Genomic DNA, 11,016 nt, shown 5'->3' with positions numbered 1-11,016 from the left:
AGGAATGCCCTTCATTCGTTCCTTTCTGCTTGTGTTTATCGGGTAGTGTTGGTGTTGCTCACCCTTCCGCTTATAATGCCCTGTAAAGTGTTTCTCACTAATTACTGGGTTGGCTACTGTCTCCATTGAAATATTTATGCATTTTCTTGCAGGTCAGAGACTCCTGCGGTACACAGTGTGAAGTAAAGGGTCTAAAGAAAGTATTTCAGTTTAGGTCAAGAGACCAGAATGTTGAATGAGTACACTTTCTGTTCAGTTCCAGCTTGTGTTCAGCTCAAACTGAAGTTATTTTTGATAGGTTCTTCTTTAAGGTGAAGCTGGTTCACCATTGTTTTAGTCAGTTTAGGCTGTTTCCAAGCAAGCGTCAGTGCGTAGAATGAAAGGCGTCAGGCAGCGGTGGTGGGCTGCTGCAGCATCCTCTGGGAAAAGGCTCCTGCCCACGGCACTTTCCCTCCTGCAGCTCACTTACCCCGAGCTTACCAGTGGCATGACTCCTCTTCTGCTCCCGTGTTGCTCACTTAGGACTGAAGACTTAAGAGAAGCCATGGCATTGTGCTGCCGTGAGAATGCCAAGAGAGGCACCTCTGTGCCTGGGGAGGAGGAGACGAGGGGCAGCTTGCTGTCCTCTCTCCCCAGTTAAGCCAGACTTGCATGTGACACTGTGTAAAATACAGAAACATCCCGTTTGCACAGAGCTGTACGAACACGTGCACACCCACCAATGCACACGGCAATACCATCTGTGGGAGCAATGCGGAGTGTGGCGAGGAAGAGGCAGGTAGGAAAGGGGATGTGTCAGTGAGGCTCTTCCTGCCTTGTGAGCCCTTTGGAGATGGGCAGGCTTCCCTGAGAGCACAGTGGCTTTCAGCGAGCTGAGCCAGGACCCTCCTGCTTCCCCTCACCTGACCCTCTGTCGGACTCAGTAAAGGCTGGAACCTAATAGTTCAGGGTCAGCCTTTTCTTAGGAAGAAATAATGTTTTAAACTAGTTTTCGGCTCAGATTTATTTTCTCTGTTTTCTGGCATTGTGCTTTGCAGTTTGCACATAAATCAGTTACAGATTGAGCACACAGAGGTTAACATCACTGCTGCCCTTCACGTCCACGTGATTGCACACATAGCAACATGAGTTTGGCAGATGGCAGCTTAAAAAGTCAGATTCTCTATTTTCTAATCAAATGGCACTTTTGAGATAGAATCTGTGGTATTTACTTGTTGTTTGAGTGACTAAGGTGATAAGCTAGAAAACTTGCAGATGCCGTTTCTAAGGGCTCTATCTGAATCAATACACTGGTTGCTGTGCATTCCTGTTTCATAGGTTGAATAACACGCTGCTTTAAATGATTTATCAGAGAACTTTAAAGTAAAACAAACTCTAAAGCCAGAAATTACGTTGACTGCTACCACTATAGTTTTTTAGGCATTTTTAGTGCATTTCTGCAGATGTTTGTCTGTTCTGGAATCTAAGTTAAATTAAGTTTAATGGATTTTTGGTTTAGTATTTAGGTTCTATGCTGGTGAAAGAGTTAAGAGGCACAGAGTCGACACAGGATGCGTGTGCAAAGATGAGGGTAAGTTAGTAAACCTACTCCCTTTTCTGTCATCATAATATTAACTTGTGATTATTTGTACTGTGTCATTTTTATAATGTTCTATTACCCATTTATTTTCCATTTTCCTTGCATTTATGTTGGCATTCAGTAGGAAGTCTGTTCTGCCTTTTATCTTGATTTCAAGTAATACCAGAATTTAAAGGTAGATTTTTATTTTGCATGTTGTATCTAAGAAAAAACAAATGGATGCATTACATTTTCTTTCTTGAATCTTCCAAGTATGTTTCAAAGTGCTTTCCACACGCTTTAAATGTGCCCATATCACATTGCTTTTATAAACAGAATTTATAGCTGGTATATGATAATCTAGATTGAATTTACATATAATATATTAACAAGTTACCAAAGCCATTGTTTTTTTATATATGGTCTAATCCTACAGTCACATAATCTTATGGTGCCTTTAATCACATGAGTATTTCCATTTATTATGAGTGAGTTACATGTTTATTGATCAAAGGATGAAAAGGGATCTAATTCAGTTTCACCTCATGGTGGAAAAGCAGTTAGGTTTCCTTCAAACTGGTGAGAATATGTTTTCCTATGGCTCTTTGGCCTGATGTTGGTTTGTAGAAAATCACAATGAGGCTCAGTCTATCTCCAACAAACATTCTGCTGCTGGAAACCCAAAACAAGTGTATTAAGAATGCACCTGTTCATAGAGATGGAGAACATATCATGGTCTGGCATGATTAATTAATGAAGAATATAATTGTTTGGTAATCTACCAAACCTGTAAAATTACACTGATGAATGACTGAAACCCATTCTTCTGTGGATCGTAAGTCTCATATGCAAAATGCCTCTGAGCACTAGACATAGTATTCGGATCAATTATGAAGCTGGAAGACGTGTAAAATTCATGCAATCAGACATTCATTTCCCCTTGGTTACGTATCTGCAGCACACAGCCTTCTGTACAAGCTGTTTTAGCTAAGGGCTGGCAGTAATTCACACTTACTAGAGTGCCTCAAGATCCATGGCTTTTCAGCTAATTGCATGCTAATCATTCCTTACCTGGGTTTAAACTCGTCTTAAAAAAAAAATCGCAACAACTTGACACAGAGGGATCTACAGTCACATACACGTGTTCTGGGGGATTAATTGGGGCTGCAAGTGTACCATCTTCCAATCCAGTTTTCACACTGTCAAATTTAGCAGTTCAGATTTTTTAGGCGTATGCCTGTGCAGATCTTAGGGCAGAATTTGACACCCTAGCAGCATATGACATCTTCAGTAAGTTATTTGACTGAACTAGGAAGCTTAACATCAAAAAAGTCACTCTAAATAATTTATAGCCATTTTAAGGTTGGTGGGGTTTTTTTTATTTTAAGTCGTAAACTTAGAAAATTTCAATTATATACCTGAAAAATTAAGTGTTTGAAAACAAATTTAATGTAATATATGTTTTTAATAAAAATAACAGAGTTGCACTAGTATTCTATAGAACTATACAGGGCACTTATGGAGTGATGCAGTTTATATATATTCATTTTTACGTTGTGTTTTGAAACCATTGTGCTCCGAGAATGTTTGTTTTCTGGTTTGAGGGGTTTCTTATTGCAAAAAGTTTTGAATAAAACAATTCTTAATCAGGATTTCATCTATCTTTTCTATGTAGTCCTTTTAATCATATTCCTATTCAAGTCAGAAGCAAAAAGCATTGACTTAATGGGAACAGATTATTATTTTAGGGTAAGTTTCCCAGTGAGAAAAACGTATCTTTTCCCAAACTTTCTCACTCTGGTTGTGTTCTGAAAGTTGGTGTCTATTAAGTCCAGGTTGTCCTAAGACATCCTGAAGTTTTGATGTGGTGTTCATTATTGTATTTAAGTACCGTTGGGTTGTCATTGAAAATGTGGCTTCTTTTATAGTTACATTTTAGTTAAATGTACTGAAAGGAACATTTCACTTACAGAAGTGAAAAGCTAGGTATATTATTTGACTGCTTCTCAGATACTGAATTCTATCCACTTGTCCAGTCTCTTTAGAGTCAGTAACATTTTTACATAGGGTTGTACTAACATGATGGAGCAACTTTTTCTAGTTTTAGTGTTTAGGTTTTTTCCATTTATATATTTCAAATCTAAAACTTGCTGCAGTCTGAAACATGCTGAGGGGGAGAACTTCACATATAACCTTACGTCACGTTGAGGTTCTTCCCCGTAATTTTTTAATCATTCTGGATCAACCACATAATGTTTTTTAAGGAGATGGTATGAAAATTAGGTACCTAATTTTTCTGTCAATGTGGCTTTAGCTACTCCATCTTTAGCCTAATGCTGCTGAAAAAAGTGTTGGTATTCATTGGATGTCTTCCAGTCAGCAGATGCACAAGGACAAAAGAAGCCTATCAGTGAAAAAAGTATCTTGATCTTACTTAATCATTCATTGACACAGAGAAACAACAAAAATGACATGTTTGCTGACTGCAGATCTCTCCCTGTTAGTTGTAGATGGTTCCTGTACTTTCAGTTACTGCAGTCGATGGGTTTGGTTCTCAGGGGAAGTATCATGCAGATATCCCTCACGTCTCTCCACAAAGGGGATTACAGCAGCCTCCTCCTCTTATAGCTTAAGAGTGAAGGGAGATTGTAAATTTTCTGTAATGTAACAAACAAACGAAAAAAAAAAAAACAAAATCTGTGAACTTCTGTCTTAATAACTCTTCTTGGTTCTCCACTGTGCTTCTCAGCATCGTGCAGCAGTGTGCTCCAGCAGGGCAGATGATGGATTTGTTTGGGGAAAAGCATGCAGGTGCAGTAGATGGAGCTCAGCATGGGGGTCAAGGTTATACATGCTTTTTGTTCCCACCCAAACTGCAGACTCTTCCAGCCATCCAGAATTATGGATATTTGGCAAGAACTGTGCCTGTTAGAGGGATTATACTTTATTTTTCCATTCACATATTTGTGCTGCAAGGGTGGATTTATATTTTATGGTTTTCTATTTGTTTCCAGCTATTTTCTCTCACAAACTCCCTTTGCAGTCGACAGGACTGTCTCCTTATCTCTGTTCTCCACCTGCTGTAAACTGACCTTTGCTACTTGAGATTAAATCTTGCTGTCCTGGACAGAATAGATTTATTAATTATATTTGAGAGATGCTTTCAAGAACTTAAGAGCTTTCATCTTATTCAGCGTGGAATAGGAAATATTACAAGTTGTACTTTTAATCGGATTACTGTTTTCACTTCAAGTCATCATAGATATACCAAGCAAGAATAAAATGTGTTTACATCAAAATAAAGAAAAGGAATAAAGTTTGATTTGAGCTAGAAAGAGACTTATTCTCTATAGTAGACTTCATCTGACATTTACACATCTGAATTACTTGACCAGGTAGGAAGGGGGTAGTTTTATACTTACTAGCATGAGCACAGCAGCAAGGTAGACTCTTTCCTTGCTGTAATGTTAAATCACTGATGCTGCATACACCAACTGCATAGTCTGAACCAATCACATATTTGCTGCAGCAGTAGGGAATTTAGATTTTTTCCTTGGACCCTGCCACCTTTCTGAATATTATGTGTCTTACTTAAAGGTTTTCTTGTTAGAAAAGAGGTTTTTACATTACAAGTCAAAGTTCTGGGGAACCAGCAAAATAATTCTATTCACAGAGTAAGTGTTTAAATATCTCGTTGACTTAAGACCAACATGTCAAAGTTGGAGTTGTTACAAAATCTGCTTCTCCTATCTCTGGAGAGGAAGATGAAGATGAAGCAGAGTTGACTTTTTCACTAAAATTAGGCAGGGTCTGGGACATTCCTTCTTCATTTCTTCTTACATAAAGAAGGAGGACCTGGATATAGATGGCAGTATCCTTTTTTTCTGCTAATCTCTTTCTACTTTTCAATATCCATTTAATTTCTCCCCCCAAAGGTAGAAGTGTCCTCAATAGGCCTCCTAGTGAAACTAGCCAGGCAAATACCATGGAACTAATACTGTCTTTGAGAATTTATATTCTCTTCAGACTTGTAGCTCTGTCTCTTTTCGGTGGCCACTGCTTTGCGAGAGCCTGCAGTGCAACAGACACGTGGATATTACTCAAAGGGGAAAAAAGAAGTGGTGGGAGGTCTTAAAAAGATGTTCAGTCCTTACACACATTCACATCACGCCATCAGAGGATTGTATGTCCTTGAACTCTGTGGCTGGAAGGAATTCAAGGCACAGGAGGGATGTGCTGCGCTTTCAGCAGCAGAGGAGTGTGTACAGATATTGCAAAAGCAAAAAACCTCTTATTCTCAAGTAGATGAGTTGCAGGTGCATCCCCAGTGCAATATTCATATTAATGATGTAGCTTGGAGGCATCCACTAATTGTAGAGAAGTAAACAGTCTTGAACCACAGGGATTAGAGATGCTATCTTATTCCAAGAGGTATTAAATTATGTCAGTGATGGATTTTTAAGCCTTTTGGACTAGAGAAGTTAGCAAATATTTGTAACAAGGCAGACTGTAGTTTCAAATTTGGCTTCAAAACTAAGTGATCAAATGTGAACTTTGACTTTTTATTTTAATTTCATCTCATGCATGATATTGTCAAAGTGATTCACTCAAAACGAACTGTCTAATAAGGCTTCATTAAACAGTCTGAGTAACAGACTTATGGGTATGATGGTAGGTGGTACCAATACATATTTTGAAATGTGCAGTTTGATGCCATTGGAATTAATAGTTGCTACCAGTATGGGAAAATGTGGATTCCAGTAAATAACTGAATAGTAATATTGCCAGCTACAGCCTTCAGATAGCTATTAAAAACAGTATAGGACAGAATTAGCAGATTCATTTGCAAAAGTAAAAAGCCAGGATGAAATCTCAAGATTTTACAGCCTCATAAATTTATACTCAAAATTTATGTATGAAATTGTTGGTGACTTGGCATAGCTGAATAATGTCTTTTTATTATATATTTGCAAGATCGAGTATAATTACATATGCTGTAAAACCAAAAAATAAACATGGTTTCATTTTGGCCACTGTATGAAAGCTGAGTAATCCAGTTATAAATGTATATGTAAGTACATGAAAGTGGTCAGTGAGGCAAAGTAGAAGTACCAGTGTATCCCATTTCCTCTTGGCAGGAAATAAATAGATGAGATGAAAGGATTTTGAGAGTGGGCTGGATTACACCGTGCGCTACAGTGTATCAAGTGAATGTGTGAGCATCTTACTCAGACACCGTTCTGTGTGAGCTCCTGAATTTCTTATTCAGCTGCTCTACAGAGATACCATGTTTTGTACACTGCAGGAGTATTCAGAAATGTTGGATTAGTGCTCTCAGTTCTGCACAGAACAAGTTATTGCAGTACAATCCTGTCTTCAACATGTTAAAGGCCCTTCAGTGTTACAGGTTTTGTATTTGCATGAGTATGCTTTTTAAAAATAAAAGCCAGTTTATATTGCTTTATTCATAGAACAAAGTCCTCTACCTCTTAAACCATTGTTAATTACCTTGATTTGTTAGGCACACTGACTGGGTAGATCTCAGATTAGTTGGTATTTTAGTTTATATTCTAAATAAATGTCAAGCGGTTCTGCACAGGCTTTAACTCAGAATCAAAATACAGGTGGAAATTCTTTACCCATTTAAGACAATTTGTAGTACCATGCTATGGAAATCTGTTTAGAGACTGCTTGTATGGTGTTTTTTCCTGTGAAACTAAAGAAAATGCATAAACAAGATCAGAAGCAAGCTTGTTCTGTCTGGCACTACTGCTCTTGCACACCCTTATGACTGGTTTCAAAAGGATGAATTGGGAGCAGCCCTGTCCAAGGCTAGTCAGGCTTTTGGCACTGTCCTGCGTCACGGCAGCAGTGGGCTCAGATGCAAATGCAGAAGAGTCTTAAATCCAGACCTTTATTGTAAAAGCAAGCACTGTAATAACTAGGCAGTTATGCAGAAGATGCCTCCCACCTCCTTCCACTGGACAGATCTCCATTCTGGGTGTTGAGGGGACGAAGCAGCTTTATTGCAGCAGCTGCATCAAAATACATGAGAAGCTGTGATTCCTGTTACTTTTTCTGCTTAAGAAAAAGAGGCTCTATGTCTTTTTGGGGGTCTGGGAAAGCTGGACAAGTGTCACAGTAGATTTAGGATGGTGATGCTTTCTTTCATCTTCCTGTGTCTGCAGCCAAGCCTGCTTTATGGTTCTTAACACACGGCTGACTTCCACAGTCATCTGCCTGTCCTGTAGGAAGTATTTTGGAAGTGGGACTGAAGCTCAGTCTCTGACATGCAGACTCTGCAGCATTATGACTTCTCGCTGCAGGAGCAGTGCACCTGGGGAGACAGGGCATGCACATCTGTCCTTAGTAGTGCCTGGCTGATCAGAAACAGGCAGTGGCAGTGAGCCTAGATTATGCTTGCATCCAGATGATTCTTCTAAATAACCGTATTAAAACAAAGAGCCAAAGTTGCAGTCACAAACAATGGAGTTTGTAGGAACTGTGACCAGTTCCAGGCTAGTGAGCACTTGCCCTGAGACAGGGTCCTGTCACTATGATTGCTTCTACATGAGATAAAATCTAATCCTGCCGCCGTGGTATGAACATGCCTTGGAGCATTAGACCGTATGTCAGCATGCACATGACATCCAATGCCAGCCTTCAGCTGTGGCTCCTATAACTTTGGCTCAAGTCCATATGCTTCCCATAGAGGCAGCAGATGGACAAGAGTATTTTGTCATCTCATTGTGTCCTCACAGAGCTGATAGGTGGCTAGAACCTGAAAACCCCAAGGAAAGAAAATACAGGCTCCTGTGTCCCACCCTCGTCTCAGATTCTGGTCGCAGGCACAGGCAGAAATGCCCACTTGGCTGGCACAGAGGTGTGAAATGCCTGGCCGTGAAAGCTGCGGGACTTCACCTTAACATCGTGGAACCCAGAGCCAAAGCACTTACAGTGCCTGAGTGAATGGTATTCATGTTGATCTCTCAAAACTCATATTACGCATCCTGGCAGCCACCTCCTCCATTGAAAAGGAAGGAACAACAAGCAAATGTTACAAGCTCACCGTGACAACTCAAAACTGTCAAAGTGTGGAAACTGCTTGGAAATAATAATTATATGGTGGACTTGAGTTACTCCATCATTGGTCGTCCAGCGGGGGCGGGGGCGGAATACAGCTGTGTGTTTTTCATGATAGCACTGTCATAATAACTAAGGCTGATATTCCACTGCCCAGCTGTTTGTTGCAATAGGTGTGCGAGTGCAGAATTCTTCCCCAAAAATCCTATTCTACACTATCTTCCAGCACCTTTGCACAAATCCTGGGGTTTGTATGGTTTGCAGGCTGGTAAGCGATATCCACTGCTCCTTACCAGCTGAGACAGTTTGGCTTAATAAATTACAAATGTCCATCAGCCCTTGATTCATTTCCTAATTTGCCAGATATAATTTAATAGTATCTTGATGAGCTGTGTCACTTGGATACAGTCTTCTGGCAGTTCATGACCTCGATTAAATACTAAAGAGCAAGTCTGCTCTAGACAAACCCAGGTGAATGTGGAGTAGAAAAGGAAGATGATTAAATTACAAACTACTGGTCTCGATGAAAGAGGACTCCCAGATGGTTCGTACAATGTGGCCTCGCCAGCAGGAAGCCTCACCTTTATGGCAAACAGAAGATAGTGCAAATTAGACCAAAAAACTTAAATAAATTACCTTAGTAGCCGTGTTTATATAGGGTGTTGGAGGAGAAGAGGAATTTTGCTGCTAAGGAGGCAAGGAAGGAGATAATTACAGTAATCAAAATGGGAAACAAAGAGCTCCTGAGAGTAGCTGTCGGGATAGAAAGTACAGACAAAAGTTGGATGATTGTTGGGTTGCCAGATGATTAAAGTGGTGTTGTCATGTTTGCGAATATTCTATCTGGATATGAGCATGTGCAGGGTATATAGCTTGTTATTCCGATGGATGTATGTACTGCTGCTTCCGTACAGTCACTGTCATGCTTTCTGTGTGTTGAAATTGGATTTTATGAAAAGGCTCATTTGAGATCTGTGGCAGAGACACAGGCACGTGTACACACAGGTAGGTACTTGCTCTGCTTTTGGCAGAAGTACTGTTGCTTTCTGCACCCAGTTCAGAGACATGCAAATCAGATTAGTATCTTCCTTCAGATTTTGTTAGATTCTTCAGGATGTTTTACCATTTAGTCTTTCATTTTTTAAAAGTGCCTAGCCTTCTGGGTGAAAGAAGCTTTCTCCAGGGTAAACTGACACTTGATTGTCATCCTGAGTCTCTTGTCACTTGATACTGGAGATGCAACAGCAATCTCTGTTACACGGATGGGTGGGGCTCTCCCTGAGACTTTAATTAGAGGTTTTAGCCTTCATGGCACAGGACACTAATTGCAGAACGTAGCTGGATCTGTAGCTTTGAGTTTTATGCTGGCAAAAATAGAGTCTTATTTGATTCAGGAAGGAATGAGATCTGATAAGGGGACTTGATTAGAGTTTTTTTTCTTTTCAGCTTTTGATTTGTTTTTCTCTGCAGTGTTAACCATCACCTATTTTTCAGACAAGTTTTTTTCAGATACAGTCTGTGTTTTCAAGCTTATGTCTGTGATATTTTATTTTTCTTGAAGAATAAAAAACTACTACTGCTTCTTTTGTTCAGCTGCTCTAATGATCTTTCTCGGTGCCAGTTCTACACCTTTCAATGCGTTTACACTCCCATGTGCTGATCTTTAACTGTAGCTGAACTTACTCATCCCTCTCCAGAAATTGTTTGCTTGATCTCTATGATTGTTTGCAGATACTACCATGAGTGAGTGTTCTCTGAACTGCATCTACATTGTCTATCTGCAGTAGTTTTGTGTAGAATAGTCTTGTCCATCGTCTTCCACCATAAAAGAATTCAATCAGCTATACCCTATTATTCCCTTTTTTTTATTTAGTTGGGTGGTGATTTTTTTTAGTACATTTAATCTGTATACTAATCAACAGGTTTTTCTGCAGATAACTTAAATATTTGCCCAACCTGTTAAGCAGGAATTGTCTTTGATGTGTGCATCACGTTGAAGGCACACAGAAGTAGCATTAAAAAAAAGCTTTTTAAGAAGACAGGAACTGTAGGTAGGAGAACCTGGCACTGAGGGAATGCGCAATAACCCTCCGTGCTAATTCATGTGTAAAGCATCTTCCAGTAGCAGCTGCACTAGAGGAAGTGCAGACGCTCAGACGTGACAAGATACAGCGTTGGACTGACAGATTGACTGGCAGGCCTGGAGGGCTGCAGGGATACCTCATGTCACAAATACAACGGCAAGAAGGCAAGGGAGTGAAATATTTCTAAATAACAACTAATTGCAGCAAAGAAACAGTAGTACAAGAAGTACCGCACTGTTGGTTTTTACAGCTGGGAAGGGCAGGAAGGGAGGTGGTGGTGAGACAGCGGTG

At 39.9% G+C, this 11,016-nt stretch overlaps 1 protein-coding gene across 1 annotated transcript in view; it reads left to right on the top strand.

The window, feature by feature from the left end:
- Positions 1-11,016, top strand: part of LOC104508335 (ankyrin repeat and sterile alpha motif domain-containing protein 1B-like) — a gene marked incomplete at its 5' end in the record, with an annotated part of 34,381 nt that overhangs the window by 7,980 nt on the left and 15,385 nt on the right. The window contains one exon of the mRNA XM_010149916.1: positions 1,499-1,570. Coding sequence (XP_010148218.1) covers positions 1,499-1,570 — 72 coding nt within the window. The remainder of the gene's footprint in view (positions 1-1,498; positions 1,571-11,016) is intronic.

This window comes from Eurypyga helias, unplaced genomic scaffold (assembly GCF_000690775.1).
Source record: "Eurypyga helias isolate BGI_N326 unplaced genomic scaffold, ASM69077v1 scaffold33324, whole genome shotgun sequence".
Taxonomy (NCBI): domain Eukaryota; kingdom Metazoa; phylum Chordata; class Aves; order Eurypygiformes; family Eurypygidae; genus Eurypyga; species Eurypyga helias.
The sequence above is the reverse complement of the archived record's forward strand: the minus strand, read 5'-3'. Positions and strand labels throughout refer to the sequence as shown.